We start from the raw sequence: 27,092 nt of genomic DNA, 5'->3' as shown, positions 1-27,092 counted from the left end.
CTTTAATATCTAGTTCAAATTTTTTTTATTCAGAGTGATATCGTAATTACACTTTTATACTGAGTAGGAAACTGAGTCTTGAGCTATAGTAAAATCTCTTTCACCTTTAGTTTTTTTTTTAAAAAATGCATGCATAAATATTAATGTGATATAAATTAGTAATGCACTTGAATGATTATGAATCAGTTTCCCTTGCTTCACAGTTTGCACCATTGCAAACCTTTAATGGTCATGATCCTGGTTATGATCACGAACATTTGGTGGTACTTTAGCAAATATATTTTAGAACAAGAACTAAGCATAAACTTGCTCATGTCCTGCCACAGGTCCAAAGTTGTCCAGAATCGAATCCGCATAATCGATTTCAATGTTGTCTGAGCATTCTCCATAACCATCAAAATAAGATCAATCATGAGCCAAAATACCAAAAATATGATGTCCAAAGCTTTCAAGCGAGAGTTTAAGAACAGGTAATAAAGTTTACATGAACAAGTGCAAGACCACAAGGGGGTAATGCATAACATAGTTGAGCAATGAAAACAATACTGGACCAGTAATGGGATTATGAAGCCATGACTGAATGCCGTTTGTGCCCAAGAAATGCTTCACGAAGTTCTTTATACCCACTCCTATAATGCTCCAGAGAGAAGCATAGTTGTCGAATTGCCGCCCTTTTCTCCTCAGCCACAGCTGAAAGCTCGACTCTCTGCCCGTCCACCTCCTTCTCCAGCTCCACTACTTTCAATCTTAACTCGTCCACTAGCTTCCGTGAACTTTGAGACCCAGCAATCAATTTTTCATGTTCAGTATGCAACTGTTGCAGATGCCCCTCCATTTGCCTTATTTGATTGTCTCGGGAATTCACATCTGCAATGAGTGTGTTTACTTTAGCACTCATCCCATCTTTCTCGGCCATAAGCATATCGTATTTAGACTTGAGGCTGTCAAATTTTTTGTTCAGAACTTCCACATGCTCACCTCGGTCAATTAGTTCCACCTTCAACTGACTGATCTCCCCTTGCAAAGCAATCTCCTGGGCATCATGCAAATTTTTCATTTGCATTTTCTCAGCCTCACATTGCCTCAATTTATCCTCCATGAATTTTCCTTGTAAATCCCATTCTCTCAGTTTTACCTCCAACATGTTCTGTTTCTCGGACAGGTCAAGTATCTCAGATTGCAGGTGTGCCTTCTCCACAGAGAGATTTTCCTGTGCATCTTTTAATGCCTTGATTTCATGATCATGATCAGATAGATCACTTTTGTAGCATGTGATCCTCTCCTGCAAGTCTAGAACGCGCCTGCTCTCTGTATTGAGTTTGGCATTCAGCATTGTTATTTCTTCTTCAGCCACCTTAAGCTGACCTTGCAATTCTTCTGAACCTTCAGCTACTTTCTTTTGCAGCTCCAACACCCTTTTTCTTTCCACTTGAAGATCATCCTCCCTCATCTGGATGTCTTTAAGTGCCAATTCAAGCTGAGCTTGCAAAGTCCCTGAAAGATCCCTAAAAAACACACTCTTCTCAAGCTCGATTTTCAACCTGGTAACGTCATCTTCTGATAGCTGGAGTTTTACCTTTGTAAGCCTCAGCTCTTCTTCATAGCCGATTATTCTACTCAGTAGCTCTTCATAATTTCTATTTTCCTCTCCGTTCAGCATGCTATCTCTATTCTCTTCTTCATGCATCCGGAGCTTCTCTTCCATACTTGAGAGATCAGTCCCCATAACAATAATCTTCTTGTGCAATTCACTACGATCAGTGTTCACTGGGAGGCTATAGTAGGCATTCCCAGAAGAATTGAAAGATTCTGATTCAGAATCTGATGATGAAAATGAGAATGATTCAGATCCTTCCTTTAATGAAAGATCAGAGCTAGCACCATGGGAGCTGACAGAAGGGGCTCGATTACTAGCCTTGTGAAAACCCAGCTTCTGATCGGGAGTCAGCAGAGGAGGGTCATGGCCATGGCCTGATTCAGAATTGTCAACACCCTGCACATCGAACTCTGATGGTATGCTATTGGTTAATTCAGTTGTCACGTACTCATAGCACTCAGCCAATGATTGTTGCATGCTGTTGAATTCCTTAATTTTTGAAATCAAATCTGGCCTGGTCTGCCTACACATTTCAGCCTTCTTTGCAAGAGATACACCATCTTCTTCAATCAGTTTCAGCATTTGTTTGACACTCCGCTCCATCTCTGTCATCAACATCTTTACCATTAAAATCCCCCAATAAATTAAACAAAACCTTGTTCAATTTCATCCAAGCAAATGAGTATTGGAAGTCAACTAGTGTGAATCAAGAACATATCGGATGATCAAGGAACATAATAGGCTCATAAGCAATTGAAACAGGTTAGTGCACTTCAATATAGGGCTCCATTGTGATTTATGTAATGCAGTTGCACTCACAGAAATGCCGAATCTCTTACAAGTTCTAAAAAAAAGTTGATAGGATTGATGGTTCTGAATCGGCCACTTAAATTGTTAGCACGGGAGAGCTAAAAAAACAGTTACGATTGGGAAGAAAAAGAAGTTGCGAATCAAAAAAAAAAAAAAAAACAAAGATACAATCAGACCAATTAAAAGAATAATAATTCAAACTCCAGAGTAAATTAGGTTTATGTTATTTTTCAGAGTTGGAAACAAGAAGAAAAACCAAACATGCTGTGGAAGATCAATTGAACTACAACAAGAAGTTCCATGTTGTTTTTCATTTTTACTAAATGGGCAAACAATTAGGTCTTCCATTTCTCTCTACCATTACTCTTCACTCCAACCAATGCTTTATCACTTTCAAAGCTCATCCTAGACTGGCTGGACATAACACTAACCAGGTCAAAAGCGGGCTGATCTGTAATCTTACTAACAAGAAACAGAGTACCTGAACTACAATTTGCGAAACACACCCTCCACCTACTGGTACTGATCTTTCTAAAACAAATGAAATAGGCCCTTCAGGTGTTTCTTGGCCATCAAACTCAAACAGTGTTATAAAAAAACTACTCTTAAGACAGCAAGAAAACATGCGGCAAAGCCTTGCCACTAAGTTCAGTCCAGAAGTTGTTATAGGGTTGTCGGTTTTAACCTTTTCTAAAAAAAATAAAAAAAAACAAATTCCTGTTTTAAAATTCAGATAAAACAGAAATCGGAAACCGTAAATAATCTCGAAATCATGCTTTGAATAACATCAATAAATCAGGTAAGTTCATCCATGAATTCAAGGTATCGTTGCAAGCATCTCTTACAGAGAATATATATATATATAAAAAAAAAAAGATGCACGTTAAAAGGGACATAGCAGTTCACTGACCTTGGTGGGAAGAATTCAAGATCTTGGACTGACTGACTGCAAGAAAAGAAAAAGAAAAAAGCAAGAGAAAGATGATAAGAATGGAGCGATGGATGTGGCCTTGATTTTAACAAATCCTTTTGACTAACTGAAAAGGGTTTTTCTGGGCCTCTATTTTCTTTGCCTTTAGAGGGAGAGATAGAGAGAGAAGGGATTAGGAAATGGAGACAAAGAGAAAAGTGTGAGAGAAGCAATATAATACATAAATCCCTCAACCCATCTACTCCTGCCAGTTTTCATGGGGTGGAGTCCCCCAGGTTGCCGCCCTTTCATTTCAAAATTTTCAAAATCCCACCAAATTCACATTCAATGCATGCCAGTGGACAACGAATTTCCTGAATGAAGAAGCATGGTGGGCCTAAATAAAGACAAATCACAGGCTAACGAAACTGTTCTTGCTTCGTCTTTACCAGCTGGACGTTTCCCATTTACTTTATTTTTCCTTTTGTTATGAACTACATTTGATTTGATTTGAGGGAGTATTGATTTCATGTTAATCCATTCTTTCCACACATGTAAATGAATGAATTCAGTCTATTGGGTTTTTCCGGCTGTGAAATTTTTTTTTTTTTTCAATTTTTCAAGCCAAAACTGGGATTGCATTTGTAGTGACCCCTTGCCACTTTAGGCCTTCGTTCCCATGTAATCTAATATTATAGGTGATAAGCACATTCGTCATCTTACCATTGCATGGACACACCTACGTGGGTTCAAGGTTATATGAATAGCCTAGAATCCAAGGTAAAGGATCGTCTTCCAGAGGGAAAAAAAACTTCATCTTCTTCATCTTTCTCAAACCTAAATACTCCACAACTAAACATACACATACTCAACCTCACAAGGCTCTCGTATTCTACATAAACTGACTTAGAAATCAGATGGTGCAAATCTTTTAGAAGGACTTACTTTGTAGGACTTTCAATTATTCAAGCCTAGCCTCCTACGCCTTTCAATTCACAATAGCCTTAGAAAGATCATAATATTTTGGAGGTTTTCAAAAACCTCATTAATGGTTTCGTTTATGAGAAATTAACTTTAAGAAAAAAAACTAGTTTCATTAATTCTCGTATTTCCACATTTTTTTTGTTTCTTTCCATGGTTGACAGCCAATAAATTCCTAGGCTTGGAAGAGTCACAACCCTTCTAACTACCAATTCTAGCTCCACCAATGTACCAAGATCTCTAAAATCTAACTCAGCTACTAAAAATGCTAGTTGTGGCCACACAAGAGTAGCACACATGAGTAGTTAAAGGCCTTACATCTCCACAGTAGATGGTGCCTTTGTTAGCATCACCACATCTACCTTTTAACATATGTAGACAACTCCTTTTCAAGGAGAAGTAAGAGCAAAATAACATAGCAAAAACTTGGAGAGGATACTGTTGTTATTCTCAGAGCCCCTGTAAAAATAGCTCGTGTTGCTATGAGGGGCATTCTCTAAGTAGATATTCAAGATGCAACAAAGGAAAGGTTGAGGATTAAATAGCATTACCATAAGATGAGCCACCATCATTCTTCATCAAAGGCTTTATTGAGTAGTTTTAATAGAAAGTGGGCTTGTGTGAAAGTTAGATTTGTAGTGGTATGAACCTAAAAGGTATAATTATATGACCTTTATAGGTAAAGGTCTATTCACTATCGAAATACTCATTTTTAAAAGGACTTCATCTTCATTAAAATGAACATAGATAGTTATAATAGTTTGACTAACCTTGCAAAATTTTCATAGTAGCTTAGCTAATATTGTAAAACTTTAATGTAATATGTAAGATTATGCCAATAAACTTCTAGGAGATGGCCCAAACCTGATACCATAACTTAAACCCTAATTTTATCCTTAGTTTTGATGATCCATGTGTGTATCTCATAGACCATTTTAGCATAAGCATTTTGATGAAGAAAAGCTCTATAACATTGTTTGTCATCACTAAAAAAAGAAGATGAGAGTATTAAGCGCTATCTACAAGGTTCGATGAAGGCTATTAAGCTCTACAACATCTTTTTCATAAAATTATGCTTTTATTTTTTTGTGCATGCATGAATGTGTAAATATTTATTTCTCAAACAAGAATAAAAATTATGTTCACAAGTCTCTTATTTTTAGGGACAAACATCAGTTTTTTGTGAATGGTCTAATCGACAAGTCTTTTATTTTTAGGGATGGATATCAAATTTTTTGAATGGTTTAATTGATAAGTCCTTTATTTTTAGGAATGAAAGTCAAATTTCATTAATAGTATAATCAACGAGTCTCTAATTTTTAAGGATGGACATCAAATTTTTTAAATGGCCTAATCGACAAGTCTTCTACTCTCAGGGACAAGCATCAAATTTCTTTTTTTAATGGTCTAATTGAAAAGTCTCTTATTTTTATGGATAAACATCTAATATTATGAATAGCATGATCGATGAGTCTTCTGTATTTAGGTACGGACATCATTTTTTTGTAAATGGTCTAATCGACGAGTCTCGTATTTTTAGGAATGGGTGTTGAATTTTTCACAAAAGACATTAGAAATAAATTGCAAATAAGATCAAAAAATAATTTAGACAGTTAAATGCATATAATTTAAGAGAAAGCATATAGTAAAGGTAACATTTTGTTTGAAAAGATATGGTAAATGTGATGTCTATCTTCCCTTAAATATAATCAACCTCTTATCTGAATCTTTAAAATCAATGTTTATTTTAGGATTCTGAGTTTCCTTTAATTATTAGGTGGCAACTCCTCTTTCTTTATTTTTCCAATTTCCCTTTTATTTTGAAAGTCCAAACATTGTGCTAAGTATGACAACATGATGACTTCACTAAGAACTAGGGTCAAGCTTATGTGTATGTGTTTTCTCTTTTAATGTCTTTCTTGCCATTTATTATTGAGCATTTATTTTTATTTCATTTATGTTATTTAATTTTATATGTTAATTTTATTTATCCATTAACTTTAATATGTTAGTTTGAATGTGCATGAATTTTATTTTTTAAAGTTTTCACACACTTCATAAAAATCAATAAAAGCTCTGGACCCGAGCTTATCCCTCTTTAGGATTAGATTAAGAGATTCAGGTGGCAAGTGTGATTTATATCCACTGATGTTCACTTGAACTTTCGCTCAAATTAGAACTCATCATATATGTCATAACCCAATTTTGGATTTCCCTTAAAATTATTATTTTTTTAAATTAAAAACAAAAAATAAAATAAAACAAAAAAATAAAAGACTAACAACTTGGTAAGAATAAACTGATAAGGGTTTTAAACACATTGAGAAACCAAACTGAGATTTTGAACAACATCAGGAATTCAATTGTACCCAAGATTGAAAGAAAATGCAAAAATCAAGGTTAAATTAAATGATTATCGGATGAATTTATATAAAAATTAATTTTTAATCACAGGCCTAATTAAAGGTTTAATTAAGTTTAAGAATTAATTTGGGTCAAACTAAAAGAATTAATTAAGTGCAAAGACTTAAATGGGCTTTTAATAGGTCAAATTAATTTTTATTAGGGGCTTAATTGGTGAAAAAATAAGTTTGAAAGCTTAATTTGAGCTTAATTGAGAAGATTGAAATTTTAGAGGACCAGATTGAATTTTTCCAGATTCATTTAGGTGAAATCGAGGATAAAATTGCAGGAAAATCAAATTCGAGACCAAGGATCATTTTGCAAAAAGCATGTGAATTTGAGGATCCAATTCAAGTTGCAAATGGGGGTGGAATTGAAGAAATTAGAAGTTTGAGGCTTAATTAAGGACCAAATTAAAGAAGTTTGAGATCAAGGGCCATATTGTAGAAGGCAATGATAATTGAGGGTCGAAACTAACATGACCAAGGACTTAATCGAAAGGAATTTTTAGAAATTAACCTAAATTAGCTGAATTCAACAAAATTGAAAGATGAAGGACTACATCACAAATAAAGAAGGAATGAATTAAAATGGACAAAATTGTGCTGTTTTGGCACCACTGTTCATTTTCTCCTTCATTTCTCCCATGAAAAAGCTGGTTGGAGACCCTTTTATAGAGCCATTAAATGCACTGTCATGCCTCAGCTAAGACAAAAGGAGACACTCCTCTAGTATACCTGAAGTTATATTATGTCCCTAGCATGGTTCCTTCTAGATTGTCGCCTGTGATCTGCTGCATTGAACGTCCAAAACCCCTGACTCAGTCGACCTTTGATAGCCTGATGAAAGGGTACAAAGTTTGTTAGTTTGCAAAGATTGATCAGAAGATTTAAACCAAGAGGAGAGCTAATATCCCTCTAAGGATCCATCAATAAATAAGAGCTTATTAGTTCAAAAAAAGGGGTAGCTAGATACCGAAAAACACACTGCGAAAACAACTACCAACTCTCTTATTCCAGCCAAAAACTATAACTCCCTATTCTAGCAAAAAAACAATTAATGATAAGAGACCCTATTAAGAATCATCACAGCCACGTTTTCATCTTCTCCACTAACTCACAACAGCAATAATAGTGCAATATTCCCTCAGCATTTGTTTAGCAGTCCCAACCGCAACAGAGTTCTCTTGAGTAGCAGCAAACTCTCGTGGGCAACAAGGACTCAACCAGCTCATTAACCCATTGGCAAGTTGGTTTCAACATCAGACTGACGCCTTCAACTCCAGCAAATTAGGGCTAGCACTAGAGGTCTTCATCTCTTATCATAGCAACAATAGTTCCTTCTCAGCCACCAGCCTCACCTACACCATGTTAGCAAGCAACATTCACAGTGCTGGTCTTCAAGAATATTGATGTTGTATAGTTAGGATTATGTGCTGATCTTCAGGAATACTTATGCTATTAGGACTCTACTGTTTGAATTTGAATTAATCCTCTGTCATCAGGTTGTTAGGAGAGCTTATCATCTGTTCTTGTTGCACTCTCCATGGTTGTATATAAATCATCATTGAGTTAATAAAGATTAAGTAATTCAAAGGCATTCCAAAGTCTTATATGGTATCAGAGCATCTTCAATTTTTTTTATTTCTTCCATCATCCTTCTCATCATGATTGATCAAAATAGCACCAGCCACTTTCACACCAATTTGCCCAACCTGGTGACCATTAATGTCACGACACAGGCTTCTCTCAAGCTCACCAACTCCAATTATTTGTCCTGGAAGCTGCAATTCCAAACACTATTTATAGGCTATGATCTCCAAGGTTTCGTTGATGGAACCAAACCTTGTCCACCACAATATCTCATCACTGACAACTCAAACACTCTTAATCCTGACTACCATGCATGGATACGTCAGGATCAACTCATCTTAAATGATCTCATTAGAGTTATTCACCACTTTATCATCCCGTTTATTGATTGTGCTACTACATCTCAGCAAGCTTAGACAATTTTAGCATCAACATATGTCACCCCATCTAGAGGCCGCATCAAGCAAGTCAAGGCCAGCTTCAAAGCTCTCACAAAGGGCTCTCTTTCCATCTCTAATTTCATTCACTCTATTAAAGCACAGGCAGATGAATCAGCAATGCTGGGTGCTTTCATTGATGGTGAGGACATCATAGATAAAATTTTGGAAGAATTGGGTGATGAATATAAAGAACTTGTGCGTGTTGTACAAGCAAGAGACAGCTCCATTACCTTTGATGAGCTTTATGAAAAATTACTCATGTTTGAAGCCTCTCTAAATACTTCACACAAAGCCTCTTTACAGTTCTCTCCTACGGCCAATGCAGCAGTTAATCGTTCTAAATATCGATCTCAGAACTCTTTTGGCCAATATACTCCTCCTCCCTCACCACAGTGGAGCACTTCATTCCGCAGTTCTTCAAGACCACAAAGACAAACTCATAATCAGGGATTTCATCATCAACGACCTGGTCCCCGTCCTTACCTGGGATACTGCCAGGTCTGTCGCCTTCAAGGGCACACGGCGAAACGATGCCCCTCATTCAGGTTTGTCCCTCAAAAAACAGTTATTCCTAAAAGCAGCAACAATTCCAACCCTTGGCAGCCACAGGTTCATCTTGTAACTAGCAATGAATCCAGCACTCCTACCAGCAATGTAACCAGCACTCCTTCGTGGCTGCTGGATAGTGGTGCTTCTCACCACATTACCGCTGATCTCCACAATCTGTCTCTTCACACTCCATATACTAGCTCAGACGATGTTATGATTGGAGATGGTACAGGTTTACGCATTACTCATACAGGCTCCTCAACTCTGCATTCAGACTCCTCTTTTTTTAATCTCAAGAACATTCTTTGTGTTCCTGACATTAAAAAAAATCTTATCTCTATTTATCAGTTTTGTATAACCAATAATGTCTCTATTGAATTCTTCCCTTGGTGTTTTCTTGTGAAGGATCTGCTAACGGGAGTGGTTCGCGCTCAGGGTGAGAGCAAAGGTGGCGTTTATGAATGGTCAGGGTTCAATACAACATCCTCTTCTCCAACTGCTTTTTCTATTTCCAAAATTGCACCAATAAATTGGCATTTTCGATTAGGTCACCCATCGTTACCTATTCTCAATGTTATCATTTCCAAAAATGAGCTAAACATTTGTTCAATGACAAAACAATTTTCCTGCAATGCATGTCAATGTAACAAAAGTCACAAACTTCCATTTTCAATTTCTACTTTAGAGTCTCATGCTCCTCTAGAAATAATTTTCTCTGATGTATGGACTGCTCCTATGTACTCCATTGATGGCTTTAAATATTATATTGTTTTTATAGATCATTTTACATGTTATACATGGTTCTATCCTTTGCAACACAAATCTGATGTCAAGCCCACTTTCATACGCTTTAAAGCCATTGTTGAAAATTATTTCAACCATAAAAGCATCACCTTCTATTCCGATAATGGAGGTGAATTTACAGCTCTCAAAGATTTTTTTCAACTACATGGCATTTCTCATCATACTTTCGCACCACACACACCTGAACATAATGGTATCTCTAAACGCAAACATCAACACATAGTGGAAACTGGTCTTTCACTTCCCACTCATACCTCATTACCTCAAAAATTTTGGTCATTTGCGTTTTCCACTACCATTTATTTCATTAATCGGATGCCTTCATGGTCATTACAATATTTTTCTCCATTTGAACTTATCTTTAAAAAATCTCCTAACCATGCTAAACTGTGCATTTTCGGGTGCTTGTGTTATCCATGGCTACGTTCATATTCGGCTCATAAACTAGATGTCCGGTCCAAACCATGCATATTTCTTGGTTACTCCTTATCTCAAAGTGCTTACATCTGTTTTGATCCCTAGTCTTCCAAATTTTTTTCTTCTCGTCATGTTCAGTTTGATGAGTCCACTTTTTCATATCCTAATTTACTACAATCATAGTCTGAATCAAACTCTTCCTCTCTACCAACATGGATACCTCCTATTATTTCTATCATATTATTTCTATCGTGGCACCTGTCTCTATGCCTCCCCCATTCAAGCCACCTGCAATTCCACCTTCTACAGCACACCCTGTCAGCAGCTCCATTACAACAGCCAACAACAACCCTCCTACCATGCAACCCACACAACCTTCCTCTGTACTACCCGCCTCACCATCCCCTCTAAACACTCACCCTCCCCCTGCTCCACCTATTGCACCTTCTCATTCCATGACCACCAGATCAAAGAACAATATTCACAAACCTACCAGGAAACTCACCTTTCATACACATTTTCCCTCAACTGATATTCAGGAGCCCACATCTGTTACGAATGCTTTAAAGGAACCTAAATGGCGTCATGCCATGCAGGATGAGTTTAATGCTCTCATCCACCAAGCGTGTGTTGTAGACAAAGAATGACCACATTTCATCTGCAAGTTGCGTAAAGCCATCTATGGGCTAAAGTAGGCACCACGAGCATGGTACCATGAACTTCGCTCCTTTCTGATTGATAACAGCTTCACAAATTCAGTAAATGATATGTCCTTGTTCATTCTTAAACATCATGGACATCTTCTATATTTATTGGTATGTGTGGATGACATTATCATCACCGGTGATGATGAGCATGCAGTCGACCTCCTTGTTCAAAACTTAGCCAAGCGGTTCTCACTGAAGGATCTAGGGTCTCTGACTTATTTCCTTGGTGTGGAAATTCAATCACATCCTCACTGGTTGGTGCTTTCTCAGCACAGATATATTCAAGATCTCCTGCATTGTACCAACATGAGCAACTCACGGCCTATGGCTACTCCATTGCCACCAGGTCCTCCTCCCACTCTTGCAATGGGTGAGTTGCTCCCTGATCCATCTGCATATCACGCCACTGTTAGAAGTCTTCAATATCTGTCATTTACCCGACCGGATTTATCTTTCGCTAAGAACAAATTGTCCCAGTTCATGCACAAGCCGACTGAAGAATATTGGAAACTTGTCAAACGCATACTGCGTTATCTCTCAGGCACCAGTAATGTAGGTCTTCTTCTGCATCATCAATCACCTGCACACTTGCATGCTTTTTCAGATGCAGATTAGGGGGGAACAAGGATGACTTCTCATCCACCAGTGCCTACATTCTATACCTAGGTCGGAATCCTGTCTCATGGTCATCCAAGAAACAACAAACAATTGCTCGATCATCAACGGAGGTTGAATATCGTTCTGTGGCTGACACAACCTTAGAAATCAGCTGGGTATGTTCATTATTGAATGAACTTCAATATTCGGTTAATCAAGTTCCTATTATTTATTGTGATAATATTGGTGCAACACAACTAAGTTCAAATCCAGTTTTTCATTCAATGATGAAACATGTCTCCATTGATTTCCATTTTATCCACGAAAGAGTTTAGTCTTGAGTTCTTCGGGTTTGTCATGTCTCCTCTGATGACTAACTCGTTGATGCATTGACAAAATCACTTCCTCGTTATCAGTTTGAACTACTCAAGGACAAGATTGGACTTACTCAAGGTCGTCCATCTTGAGGAGGGATGTCAAAAAGCAACATTCACAGTGCTGGTCTTCAGGAATATTGATGTTGTATAGTTAGGATTCTGTGCTGGTCTTCAGGAATATTTATGTTGTTAGGACTCTACAGTTTGAATTTGAATTAATCCTCTGTCATCAGGTTGTTAGGAGAGCTTATCATGCGTTCTTGTTGCACTCTTCATGGCTGTATATAAATCATCATTGAGTTAATAAAGATTAAGTAATTCCAAAGCATTCCAACGTCTTATACACCAAACCACGACTGAAGCTCTACCAGTAAGCAACGCCCTGTCCAGCCTAGGTAACTTTCCTTCTCTTATCTTCTTTAATTTATTGTTACAACAAGCATGCAGAACGTGAAATAATTCATGTTCTGTGGATGCTATCAATTTGATCACTGGGCTAGACCAATAACCAAATTATATTGAGTGGATTTAAGCTCAGCCGGTATGCCTGGTCTAGGTCTAGTTCACTTATACAAAAAAAAAAGAACAAAAAGGGTTTGTAGGGCCATCTACCTGACCACACAAATCAGGTTGGGCTGGGTCTGAGCCCATCCTATACACATGGGTTTGGGCCTCACAAAGTAGGCCACAATGTGGAGTAAGAGTTTGGACATCACACACTATAGGTAGGTTCCTAACCTATAGCATAATTATTTAAGGCATTGTTTAATTATAATATGCAAATTTATTATAATTGTATTTGATATTGATAGAAATTTGATTTGGAGATGATGAAAGAAAAAAAAGAAAAAAAAATTGAATGAGATCCAAACTTGATTAGTCATTCCTGAAACTGGAAGACTAATGATATCAATATAATTTATTGATATTGGTACTTTCTGAACTTGATTAGTCATTCCTGAAACTGGAAGACCAATGATATCAATATAATTTATTAATAGCGACACTTTCTGAACTTGATTAGTCGTTCCCATAATTGAAAGACTAATGATATCAATAGAGTTTATTGATATCAATATTAATTGAGAGTTGATTAGTCATTCTCGGAATTGGAAGACTAATGATATTAATAGAGTTTATTGATATCGACATTAATTGAGATTTAATTAGTTATTCCTGGGATTTGGAGACTAATGATATCAATAGAGTTTATTGATATTAACATTAATTGAGATTTGATTAGTCGTTCCTGAAATTGAAAGACTAATGATATCAATATAATTTATCCATATCGACATTATTCGAGATTTGACTTATTGCTCCTAGAATCGGGAGATTAATGATATCAATATAGTTTATTGATATCAGCGTTATTCAAGATTTAACTTGTCGCTTCTGGAATTAGAAGACCAACAATTTCAATATAATTTATTGATATCGACATTATTCAATATTTGACTTATCGCTCCCGGAATTAGGAGACTAATGATAACAATGATAGACATTCATATTGGTATATTTTAGATGGACTATATATATACTAGTTAGGTGGCCCGCGCTACGTCGCGGGCCCACCTTTTATTCTCATAAAAATATCAAAAAAAATCTAAGATCCAAAAGCGTTGGGTCTGACTGCAACGCCGGAACCACTACTTTTAAACTTGGCAGCGGTCAAGTCCAAGTTAACTGGACTTGGTAGGTGTCCATGTCCAAGTTACACTTGGACTTAGCAGGCACCAAGACTAAGAACTTGGACTTTAGAGGGGCCAAATCCAAGGCAGGGTGGATCCAGCACACTTGCCAGATCCACTACACTTGGACTCCAAGTCCATAGTACCTGGACTTGGCTGCTAGCCAAGTCCAAAAGACTCCTGGACTTGGTAGGCAACCAAGTCTAAGGTACCTAGACTTGACAGGAGCCGAAGTCTAAGGTAGCAGCCAAGTCCAAAAGACTCCTGGACTTGGTAGGCAACCAAGTCTAAGGTACCTAGACTTGACAGGAGCCGAAGTCTAAGGTAGCATAGGTTAAACACTCATGCTGAACTCACTACACTTGAACTCCAAATCCTAGTGTACTTGGACTCCAAGTCCACAGTACCTGCACTTGATTGTTGGCCAAGTTTAAGGGGCCCCTAGACTTGGCAAACGACCAAGTCTAAGGTATCGTAGATCTAACACACTTGCTAAACCCATTACACATGGACTTGACAGGCAGTGAAGTCCAAGGTACTTGGACTTGGTAGTTGGCCAAGTTTAAGGTTGCATAATAATTTTTTTTCAAATTTATTAATGATGATGATGATGATGATAATGATAATTTTATTCTTCAAATTAAATCTATGGTTTTTCTTTGGTAGTAATAATATTTTATTTCAATAATAATAATAATAATAATAATAATAATTATTATTATTATTATTATTATTATTATTATTATTATTATATCCTTCAAATTAAATATATGGTTTTTCTTTGGTAGTAATAATATTTTATTTTAAATTTATTAATGATGATAATAATAATAATAACAACAATAATTTGTAATTTTATCTTTCAAATCAAATGGTTGTTTTTAATTCAAGATTAATAATATTTAAAAAAATTATTAATTATTATATTAACTATAATAAAAATAATAACAATATAATACAAATAATATTATTTATCATATTAATAATATTATTAAACTTGTCTAGGGGGCTTTGCAAACTCCAGGCGATGTTCAGCAGACCTAGGCAAACTTAGGCACCCAGGGTACTAGGCGCTTTTAGTATATTGCTAGATAGATGGATGGATTGACTTTGTGCGCTTTGCTGCGGGCGATTCTAGGTTGCGTGTATGGAGGTGCAATATTTTTTGTTGGAACAAAAATAACATCCATGGAAAAAAAAAAAAAAAAGATTGCTAGGTAATGATAAAGAGAATTGTAGGCAAGTCTAGTATCAAAGGTTTGATAATATAGATAAAGTTATAAACAATAGCAAAAGTGCAAATAAGTTGCTAGATTGTTGGGCATTTAAAGAACAGTGTTGTTTGCAAATTATATCAAAATTGCAAAGGTAGCAATTATCTTCTTGTTGTAGAAATCCAAATCCAAGTCATTATTAGAGAAATTGCTAGTTCTCCTGCGATGGAAAGATAATGAAATAAATTGTGTCAAAAAAAAAAGAAAGGATGTGTGAAAGGTGTGTGTTGCAGACATGTGTAACATAAAATAACATGGAAAAATAATTTGTACAATAAAAGAAAAAACTTTCGCTATAATTTGATGTTTTAGTTAATGTCTTTCTTTTTTTTGGACATGTTAAATAGCCTCCACAAAAATTTGAAAATTTTGTCCGCATTTGTGAATTAGATGAAGTTAAATGTGTGGATGAGACAAGAAAATAAAATTTTAGCATGCTTATTTTTTTCACGTTATTGTATGTACAGTTTGTATGGCCATTATAAAACTTTCTTTAAAGTCCTATTGATTCCAAGTCTTATGGCGTCCACCAAGGAAACAATCATATTTGTTGCAATTCTCATTACATTTTTCATGCCTTTAAATTTAAGTAACATATGCACATTTATAGTTGCAATTGTTTCTTCTTTATTTGACTATATTTGTTGCGTGCACATAATAATTATGTTTTTTTATATCATATTCTTGTTAATATACATATATCTTTAACTACTAATCCATTGGTTTTAAAGAAAATTATTAATATTGATATATAAATTAGCTAGGGAATGATTTTTTCCCTTTTAAGAATTGTATCCAATATTTTCGTTAGCATGTAAAGAAGATAATAGCACATCTATTATATGCTGTCAAGTGAAGACAAAGAGGTAATTGTAAAACAATAAAAGAAAAATAAAATCAGAAAATAAATAACACATGGAAGGCATGTTGGATACCTCAGACAATGATTTGTAATGTAAAATAAGAGTAAAAAGTTGCAGGCATAGCATCACAAATAATAATAAGAAGTAATGAAAGAATGTGAGGTTTAAAATCAAACCTTTGAGGATGATGAGGATTTTGTTCGTTGTTTTTTCAGATGTGGAAGTAAGTGATCAAATGTATCAGATGTAGCTATGTTTCCCAGGCTTCCTTCAGCTTCAATTACGTTGCCACACTGATCGTCAATACTATTTTAATCAAGGAGTTAAAGAGATGCATGGTAGAAGAATCATAGGTTAAGAACCATCTAATTTAGCATGTGTCAAAGATAAAAAAAAAAAATGTAAAAGAAGTATGTGAGGAAAGGTAAACTTGCCTAAGTTGCTGTGTTGTAGCTTCAAAATCAAGTGCACGTCGTGCTTCATAATTCAAGCTTGTTTCCTTGTTTAGCGATATGTTCCGGGATGGTGTCTTCAAGGAACTAGAAGCAATCTTGAGTTGTGTGATTGTATTTTGTGGAGTACATGGACCTATAAGAACCTGTTTTGTAGAGCTTAATGGAGTAGATGTCTTGGATGTAGTAGATGATTTAGCTTCTATAAGTGGTGTCTCTAGAGGATGGATGTTCTTATTTGTGGTGTCATCAAAGATATTAGTAATGATAATTTCACATCTGTTGTTGGTGGTGAATCCGAAAGCACCAAAACGAAGCTGAAAAATCATGCTTTTGTTTAACTTTGCTGCCATGGCAGGAGGAATAACTGAAGGATCAATAAATTTTTTATCATAGACATAATGGTAGGCTGATGATCCAAAAAAGTTCTCAGCAGTTTTCCCAAATAGAAGGAAATTAGTGACATCTTCTCCATCAGTAACAATGCATTCTAAGCGAAACCTATGATATAAAATTGATGACATGTTCATTAATAAGGAGTTTATGATAATGTATATAAGGAACATCAATTGTTTGCTTTTTTTTTATTTAACAACTTAATATTGTCTTAGTTGAGAAATTAGATGAGTTACCATGGAACTGGAAGAGAGGTGATAGCATCATGATCCACGCATGTGTAAATGTTTTCGCCCCAACTAAGTTTTTTGTTGCATTTTGGACAGCTTGGATACCACCAGCCATTGGAAAAATCAAAGTCAACAATCAAAGCTTGACAAGTGAATCTCAAATGCTGGTAGCATAAAGGAAATATATGTTACATGGATGTGGTTAAATGAAATTGAAAAACTAATTATATGAAGAAGCTAAAGTATGTTATCAAAGTTAATAATAGAGGGGTGAAAAAAATAACCTTGTGCTCATAAGGGTTCATGCAAAGAATCTCATGTATTGTTCTCCTATTTTCTTTGATTTGTTCCTCTATCGATAAAACAGCATTCGAGGATGAGGGGAGTTGTTGGATTTCAACAGATAGTTGTGCAAAGCTGAATGCACAATTGATTTTAAAATATGATGAAAAAGTAATTAGTTAGAAAAAATTTGAGAATGGTAAAGCATAAGAGAGATGGTTGATGTTGGGATAACTTACAAATGTTTATATGTTGAACATTCTGGTATGTCTGGATTGAAGTACCAAAGAGAGGCATCTGTACTGTTAAGATTTGGTTTTCCTTGTGAACAAAAGAGTTTTTTTTAATCAAATGAAAGGGGGATTAGTTGGATTAGAATGACAATAAAAATCTGAAAGATTTTTTTTTAAGAAAAAAAATTAAATGGAAGTTGAAATTACCCTTAAATTCTGTGACACGAAATCCAGCAAACGCAATGATGACTGGAGATGGTAGGTTGCGAAGAGCGAGTTCATCAAAGTCTTGGGCACTATCGCCCCAAAGAGTTATGTGAAGCTCCTCTCCACTTGGAAAGAAAGTAAAACAAATTTGATCAATAAGTTTGATAGAAGTGAAGTAATTGCATTTTATTTTTGAACTTACCATATGTTCTCAAGCATGAATTCTCTCTTATTTTCGAGCATCTTTCCACGAACCATAACTTGTTCGAGTGGTTGCAATGCTTTAAGTCTTCCAATGACATCTTAAAAAATAGGAATGAGTATTTTTAAGTGATCTTGTCAAATTGAATTAAATAATAGAAATGTTTTATAACAGGATAAATGAATGAAGTAGATGGCAAACCTGTAAGAATTCTGGATCCTTTTGAATTGGTGATAATATTTGCATAGTCAATAAATTTGAAGTAGTATCTAGGAACGTAAGGTTGAATAGGTTCAATGGCTGCAATTTTTGTGTTAGATTTGAGATCAATTATAGCATTATTGGCAGCAACTACTATGTTTACTGCTCTGTTTTCATAAGTATAAAATCCTTTGATTTCATAGTGATTTCCTTCAATAATTGTTGCTGCAAATGTTGGGAGATCCCTTGCTTTAGCTAAACCTTGAATAGCTCCACCCTATATAAAAAGAAGATTAATATTGGAATGGAAAAAAATAATTGTTCACCATGTCAACAACCAAATGGATTAGAATTTTCAATGCAATATGTAATAAGGTTTTGTAAATTATTTAAAGAAGGGTTTTTTTGACCTTGGAAGCAAGGTATTGGTACCACAGGAACATTAAGACAAAAGATTGGTTTTAATAATGAAATTAAGAGATTTTATGACTTAATATTTCTTACGATGTGTAAATTGGTTGTTAGGTATAAAGCCTATGAATTTTAAGGAAGATTTTCTAAGTTAAGAAACGTGTCTTTAGTTTAAGGTAAAGCATTATTCCAAACAAGTTGCACATATATTATAATCAATTATTGTAGACCACTGTAAAAATGAAAGTTGCATATAAAAGATGTATAGAATAAAAGATAAATGTACTTTTTGGAAGCGAGATGTATTATTCAAACATTTAAATATATAGAAAATAAGATTCATTAGTGGTTGTATTTTCATGATAAATTTTACCTGATTATCAACAAAAACACAATTAAAACTTCTTGGCTGGCCATTAAATTTAGAAATCCAAACACGACATGCCCTCGCTCGTAATGAAGGGTAGAAGTGGTATGTTTTAATCTCTTTTATAGGTAGAGCCATTGTCCTGCAAATGATTAATAAAAAAAAATATTAGGAGCAATGATAAAAACAACAAAGCTAATATTAACGAAATGAATATATGAAGTGTCAATTGAGGGGCATGTATTGCAAATATTTTATTTAAAATGAATGGGGGAAACAATAAATGAAAACATGCTCAAATTAAAAATGATAAATCAAATAATTTTATCATTTCTAAAAAGCATTACCTTAGAGAAGCAAAAAAACAGTTATCAAAGCTTGGCAGATAAATAACATGTGGTTCCAAGAAAAACAGCGCAGCGCAATCCATAGTAATTTTAGACACAATCTACAGTAATTCACTTATCAATTTTAGTTTTTTTAAATGTAATATAATTATAGTAAATTATTTAATTGCATATTTTGATTTTATAGGCTAGATCCACAATATAAATTTTGAACTGGAATATTAATTAGCTTAGCATGTAAACATAAATTAACTCTGACATTTATATATATTGTATTTAATATTAGTTTCTTAAGGATATGGAATCATTGTACTCAGTAAATATATGTATATAATTGTTGTATATATTTGTATGGATAAAGTTATTTGAGAAACATTGATTAATAGGGGTAATGATACAGGATGATTAGATCAGGTAAATAAAATTGTGTTGGAATGTGAAACAAGTTTAGTCGATAACTTGGGACTTCCCGTTATAGGGAAAACTATGTCAATATTTCTTCATAAATTTTGGTGAAATTTTAAGTATACATTTGTTTATAAAACTTGTAAATCTTCCTGATAATAATTGAGAATTTTACATTTAATCTCATAATGTTGCAACTAAAATCTCAAATAAATTTTTTCTTGGTCAGAAAAAATCTTTAAGGTAGATCTTGTCAATAAGCAAGCATAAATCTTTAGCATTGAATAATTTTTAGGTATTTGTAGAATCAAAAGCTATGCTCGACCAAAAAAAGGTCGATAGTCTACTCATTAAATTTATTATTTAGCTTTTGTAATTGTTGATCAATGGTAACTATAAATATATCAACCTAGTAGTAATGCTCAACTGTTACTGAATCTTTTTATGGCAAGATTGTGTTCATAGTTAAACCTAAAATCAATATTTTTTCTTTTTTCTAAAAAAAAAGAATCAATTCTTCTTATCTTTTTCATGGTTCAACCTAAAATCTTTTTATTGTTTCATGTTTTAAAAATGAACACAAATGATGATGCGTTGAAGTAATAACCAAAATAAAAAATAAAATTTTACATGTAAACCAAACAAAAACCATAAAATATATCTAATGGATTAGTGAAACAAATTTGACCCAATACTCAAAAATAAAAACCACAAAACTAACATAGAAAAGCTAAATTGACATATTAAAAAAAGAAAGAAACTAACATATAAAAGCAAAATTAACATATTAAAAAAATGAAATTATTAGATCCTAAATAAGAAAACTTACACTAAATATATATAACCAAAAATAAAACATAAAACAATATCTAAATAATCGAAACAAACTCATAATATATATATATATATATATATATATATATATATATATATATTCAATTAATTAGACAAAAAAAGCATCTATAACAATAATTAAAAAATAAAGGCAAAACTAGCATATTCAACACACACACACGAGAGACTCACCAAATCCTTAACAAACATCCCAAAACAAGAAGAGAAAAATTAAATTGTAATTTTGGGTTACTAATTACCTTGTTTTGATCGAAAATAAATTAATCTCTGCAGTTCTGCCTCAGCCTTTGCCTAATTTTCCTTTGTGTTCTTGTTTTCTATTTTTTACCATTTGTGCTCGGCTCTATATAGAGAGAGGGCGGCAAAGATAATTGAAAAGTTTTGTGTTTGTTAATAATTCTTTCCACATGCAACTGAGCATAAAGTAAAGGAAATTAAAGCAAAGGTATGGCTCCTTTGTGTTTGTGTATTCTTTCCACGTAGAGGTAACCATAAAGTAAAGGAATAACCCATTTATTTAAAATAAAATAAAAAATATCGTCCCGCACACTTAACTACTAAGGAATAAAAAACTTCCAAACGCCCAATTTTCCAACAGCATGTCCGATGGTCGAAAACTAGGATGGCATGCAACCTGTCATCTGTATTTATTTTTAAAAAAATAGAATGGCCCTTTTATTTACCTTTGATTTATTTTTTATTTAAATATAAATTAATTGGAATAGATTAATTAAATATATAAATGGGATGTCCGACCCAACAAGTATTTGATTTTAATTAAGATCAATTGAAATGAATAAACTAAACAAATTTTTATGGTATTTTAATAAAATATCACTTAATTTTTACTTGCTATATGAATAAGATTCCAACATTTTTTTATAATATTAAAAGGGTTTTTTTATGCAATCCTATATAATATTTTTCTTGTTTGATTTTATTCCATTGATTTCTTATGTGTATCTATTTTTATTATTATTTGATTAAATAAAAACTTGGTTTTAAGGAACAAAGTTATTAAAGATAATTTGGTTCGTGACTTGCATTCCGGGATCAAATATATTGATTTGCATCTAACTCTCAACTTTTTAGTTTTGTTTTTGGTTAAATGCTGGTAAATTTTTGCTTGCCTTTCGAATAAGACAATACCATTTTTTTTTTCTAATATCAGTTGGTGTTCTTTTTACATATCCTTGCAAAATCTTTTTTTTTTCTTAGATTTTATTAAATCGCTTTAATGTGTGTGACTGTTTTTATTATCGTTTAATTAAATAAAAAATTAATTCCAAGAAAAAAAATTAATGCAACTAAGCTTGTTTTGCAAGAAACAATATCTTGATTTACATTTATCTCTTAATTTTTTAGTTCAGTCTTTGATTATTGATGACGATTTTATTTTTTATGTTTATTAGCGAAAATGATTCTCAATTTATTTAATTAAAAGAATACTTTAATTTTTTTTATTTATGATTAATTTATTTTTTTAATATCAAAAGCATATGAAAAACACTTGTATTTTTTTCTTATATATTATTAAAAAAATTGATCCGATCATATGCCAAGTGAATAGCATGTGTGTGTGTGTGTGGGTGCGTGGGGGGGGGGGGGGGGTGATGACAAAATGCTTAAGGGAATACGCTTCCAAATTTAAGTTTAAAATAGTATGTGAGAAATAAATTCTCATGAATCTCTTGATATAGCCTATCTTTATTAGAGTGTTTATTAGAGTGTAGTAGAAATATAAATTGAATTTTTATGTTGGGAAACTCACTTGAAAATATCATAAAAAAAAAAATCACAAACGGTTAAGACACCATGGTGGTCGCTATAGAAGTCTCAAATGTCTTATTTATTTATTTTCAAATGTTGAAGCTAATTATTTTATAGTAATTATTTTTAAAATATTTTTTACTTGAAAAAATATTAAAAAATTATTTTTCACATCATTATATCAAATATAATATAAAAACATCAAAAAATTTAATTTAAAATAAAAAAGTAAAAACTTTTACAAAAAACACTTTTTAAAATAAAAAATAAACAGAGTGAAATGATTTATTAACCCATACCAAACTCCAAATTTTGAAAATCAAAGGTAGCTAAATCAATGCCTAAATTGTTATAGAAAAACATAATTGAAAGAAAGAGAATCAAAGTATAAAATATAATAAACTTACGTGTTCGTTTGAAACTAACATGAAAACATTTATTTTGGTCCTCATATTTTCCTTCTTTCCTGACACATTCCCTTTATTTCTCTAAAATTTTGTTTTAATCCAAAATTTTATTTTTATTATTTCTCAATTCCTGATTTGAAAGAGGAGAGAGAAAGTCACTAGAAAATAGTGAAAGTCAGAGAAAGACGTCATTTGACCACATTCCAGCCATAAAAAAATTATTTTCAGTATTAACGAATTGCATTCGACAAGAGAAGTTCTATTAAGGTATTTTCCCCCCCTTAATCTTGCCAGAAAAACTAGATCGGGGTTGAGAGATAATTTTTTCTTTCAAATTGATTTTGTGTTTTTAGTTAGTTGATTTGTTTAGTTTATTGATATCATAAGATATTCATTAGGTGTTTTTAAGTGAAAATAAATTTAAAATATTGGTTCAAAAAACTTGTGACCAATTATCCAACACCATGTTCAATGGTCAAAAACTAAGATTACAAATAACGTGTTATTTGTATTTTTTTTTAAATAGGATGGACACTATTTCCAGCAAAAAATAAATAAATAAAAGGCTAAAAGTGCTTGACCTAGGTAGCCTTTACCTAGGTCCATTTGTTTGACTTTATTTTACCTTTAATTTTTTTAAAAAATATAAATTAATTAGAATAGATTAATTAATTTATATATATATATATATATATATATATATATATATATATATATATATATGGGATGCCTTACCTAGCAAGTATTTGATTTTAATTAAGATCAATTAAAATGAATAAACTAAATAAATTTTTATTTATCTATTTCCAAATGTTGAACCCTAATCATCCGATAGTAGTTAGCACAAACAGCCAGAGTCTCGGGTTGGCATCGTTGCATTTATTGCTATCCAACTTCCACACGTTAAATTTTACTCACCAAAACTTTCCAAGAGAAGGTATTTGTTAATTATACTGTAGTAATTGTCTTTTAAAATATTTTGTATTTTAAAAAAATATTTTTTTATTTTTTAAAATAAACATATCAAAATAATTCAAAAATATCAAAAAAATAATTTAAAATTAAAAAAATAATTTTTTTAACAACAATACTTTTTAAGACTCCAAAATTTGAAAATCAAAGGTGGCAAGTAACTTTGATCTTCGCAGCGTGCCCCTTGGCAGGATGCAGCTGGCCAAGAATGACGTGTAGTCTAGTCAAACCAATGACATGTAGTCTAGTCAAACCTATTACTTCTTCTTCCCATCTCCATGGGGTTACTTGAAATTTACATGCACAGTCAACTCTCTAGTAACTTTGGTTAGAATGTAAGCATGGTTAAGTATTGGATCAATAATTAATTAGCTTTTAACCACTTAGTTAAGTATATACTCTTGTAAATACATATTTTCTTTAAATTACTTTCTTTTTATATAAATCTATCGCATTAAAACTATTTTTTTTTCTAAATCAAGAATATTAACAAACCCTAATTGAAATTTGGAAATTATTGTAGCTCCAGATTCATTAACATTGTTTACTAAAACAATATAATGATGCTTTTGCTTTTATACCCAAAAAACTTTGCATTAGCTTTCAAGGATAATGAAATCTTTTCACATGATCCATTTGTTATTTTTAAATTGACTAGCAACAAATAAGTATTTTCTCATCTTGATTGCATGGTGAAACGATCAAAATACTTTTGGAAAAAAAATAAACTTGGTGTCAAGAGGTATTTTTGTATTTTCACAATTGTTTTTTGTTATTGCAATTTAACTGGGGAGCAATTTGGTATTTGACCAAATATAAAAAATAATAAACAATTAAAATACACAGTAAAACAACAAAAATACCCTTAAAATAATAATAAAAAATAAGCCTAAGATCAAGGGGCATTTTCTATTTTTTCACAATGTTTTTTTCTTTAATTAGAAAGTCAGCTCATAAGCTCTTTTGTATTTAGCTAAAAAAAGGACATGCGTGTGTGGCACACCCGACTTTCAAAAATGTTTTTCCGTTGTGTCGTTAAAAGTGTTGTTGTGTCATCTTCTTGTTGGTGCGGTGCATTTCTTCGTTGGTAGTCTAATTTGTCGTCGATAAACCTTTTTTTTTTCATTCTTCTCTCTTCTTCCCTGAAAATTACAGCTTGACCTTCTTGGTTATTGATATTTCAACTTTAGTCCTTATTTTATTTATTTATTCAATTTTATCATTGAATCCCAATTTATCAAATATTATATTCTCCAATTTGATCTTTATTATTTGGATTTCTAATTTTTTTTCTTGATCTTTTTGTAAAAGTTATTATTCTTTTCAATTTTATCATTTAATCACAACATTGTTTTTATTCTTATGTCAATTTTGAGTTTCATTCTTTTTTAAAAAAATTTATCCTTTTATTAAATTGATTTTTTTTTCAATTTCACATTTCAGTTAAATATAAAATTAATTTTGTTTTCGATCTTTATTCTTTTAATTGCTATTTTTTTTTAAATCCTTTTATATATAATTGATTTTTTTTAATTTCATCCTTTAATATATAATTAATTGAGAATTGAACTTCATGATTTTTTTAGATCGGGTGTTTCGGATCTAATGATTCGGGTTACAAGAATTAACACATGTTTGTTTTTTTTTAGAATAAAAGGGCTTTATAATTCTATTTATTTTTTATCAGGTTATTTCAATCACATGATATGAGCCGCTTGTTTAGACAAATATTCCAAGTTAATTAAAATCTAATTAGCATGATTACAAATTTATTTTGATCAATTTTTAAAATATTTTTTCACTACATTTCAAAATCGAAACAATATTTTTTATATAAAAAAATAATATGTAAGCGCTGACACCAAGGCTAATAATTACATAATCATATTTGTGTACTTCACATTCACATTAAAGGAGGTAGCCCTGTTGAAACCAAAGAGCTACTTTCACTTGATGACACCAACAGGATTATTATTATTTTTTTATTAAAATCCAAGGGTAATCATTTATCCATACGAGATTGTCTGGATTTATTTATTACTCTGTTTGTCTTCCTAGAAAATTAGAGGAACAAAATTGAAATTTATTATTATAAGAAAGTAGTAAATAAATATAAATAGTCAATGATATTAGACCTAGTTAAACTTGATTAATTTATCCGTAATTCAATTAATTTGCAACTTCATCTGCACCGAGTTAAAATAAAAAAATTAAATTAGATGAAAATTAAAATATTTAATTTTAATTAAAATGGACCAAGAATAAGTCATCAAACTGATGACCCGAGCGCCGAGCTGGTTTTCATGACTTCGCAAATAACAACAAAGAGTTAATTGGGAAATGGTGCGGAGGCGTTGAGATACTGTAAGAGAAAAACAAAAACAAAACCCAAACTGTCAAAATTATGGTCTTGACCGTGCAAGTTGTCTTGTTGATTAAGAGAAAAAAAAAATTACAAGACAAAAACAGTTACTGCCTTTTAGTTTTTTTAGTTAAATTATATTTTTAAATCGTTTTAATATGTTGATGTTAAAAATAATTTTTAAAATATAAAAAAAATATTATTTTAGACAAGACAAAAACAATCACTGTCTTTTTATGCTTTTTTTATTATTTAAATTTAATTTTATTTATATTATTTAATTATTTTAGATAAAAAAAAAACACTTTAAAAAACAATCATTATCACATTCTCAAACACCTTCTTAGCCTGCGTTTGTTTTGCAACTGCTTTTGCATTTACGATGCAACATACGCAGCAAGGTGTTTGGTAACAAATCAAACTGCATTTTGTACTGCGGGATCCACTAAAAAATTGAGTTTGAAACGCAGTTTTTACATGTTTTTTAACTGAGTTTCGTAAAATTCTGTTTATTTTTGCATTTCAAAAACGCTTTTGAAAAAAAAATTAATATTTTTTTATTTCAAATTAATATATTTTTTATGTTTTCAAATTATTTTGATGCGTTGATATTAAAATAATTTTTAAAAATAAAAAAAATTATACATGTTTTTTTGTTACACATAAACTTCAACTACAATATTTACCAAATACATAATTATTTTTTTAAAAAAACTTAATTTTTCAAAATTATAACCACATAAGCTTTTTAGAAAGAGGAAATAACTTTGAGGTAGTGGTTTATTGTTGTCTTGAAAAAATAATTTTTTATATATATTTTTGTATTGTTTTAATATAATAATTTTTAATATTAATAATTATTACGTTGAAAGTTTCAAACTTTGAAAGTTTGAGAGACACATGACATCATCAAAAGAAGGTTCTCTTCTGTTGTTTTGCTTTGGAGGGTCAGGGGTTGACTGGAAAAAAAAAAACCTCCCT

At 32.4% G+C, this 27,092-nt stretch overlaps 2 protein-coding genes across 4 annotated transcripts; both read right to left on the bottom strand.

Annotated features, from left to right (window-relative positions):
• Window positions 1-412: 412 nt before the first annotated feature.
• LOC18108346 (protein NETWORKED 4A) lies at window positions 413-3,775 on the bottom strand. Of its 2 annotated transcripts, none has more exons than XM_024591848.2 (2): window positions 3,318-3,775; window positions 413-2,215 (listed from the first exon to the last, which is right to left on the bottom strand). In XM_024591848.2, the coding sequence occupies exon 2, from the start codon at window positions 2,213-2,215 to the stop codon at window positions 563-565; it is 1,653 nt and encodes a 550-aa protein (XP_024447616.1). In that variant the 5' UTR covers window positions 3,318-3,775; the 3' UTR covers window positions 413-562. The 2 variants fall into 2 exon arrangements, with proteins under 2 accessions (XP_024447616.1, XP_006371311.2); XM_006371249.3 differs by having other exon boundaries at window positions 413-2,202; window positions 3,318-3,772.
• Window positions 3,776-15,121: 11,346 nt separating this feature from the next.
• LOC112325373 (replication protein A 70 kDa DNA-binding subunit C-like) lies at window positions 15,122-20,977 on the bottom strand. 2 transcript variants are annotated; one of them, XM_024591886.2, is made up of 11 exons: window positions 20,840-20,977; window positions 19,000-19,135; window positions 18,216-18,492; window positions 18,015-18,114; window positions 17,813-17,937; window positions 17,612-17,693; window positions 17,375-17,507; window positions 17,097-17,254; window positions 16,447-16,965; window positions 16,189-16,318; window positions 15,122-15,309 (listed from the first exon to the last, which is right to left on the bottom strand). In XM_024591886.2, exons 2-11 carry the CDS (start codon window positions 19,129-19,131, stop codon window positions 15,301-15,303), a joined length of 1,665 nt encoding a protein of 554 aa, XP_024447654.1. In that variant the 5' UTR covers window positions 19,132-19,135; window positions 20,840-20,977; the 3' UTR covers window positions 15,122-15,300. The 2 variants fall into 2 exon arrangements, with proteins under 2 accessions (XP_024447654.1, XP_024447655.1); XM_024591887.2 differs by lacking the exon at window positions 17,375-17,507 and having other exon boundaries at window positions 17,097-17,186.
• Between the last annotated feature and the right edge of the window lie 6,115 nt (window positions 20,978-27,092).

The sequence above is a fragment of the Populus trichocarpa genome, chromosome 19 (genome assembly GCF_000002775.5).
Source record: "Populus trichocarpa isolate Nisqually-1 chromosome 19, P.trichocarpa_v4.1, whole genome shotgun sequence".
NCBI classification, from domain to species: Eukaryota; Viridiplantae; Streptophyta; class Magnoliopsida; order Malpighiales; family Salicaceae; genus Populus; species Populus trichocarpa.
The sequence above is the reverse complement of the archived record's forward strand: the minus strand, read 5'-3'. Positions and strand labels throughout refer to the sequence as shown.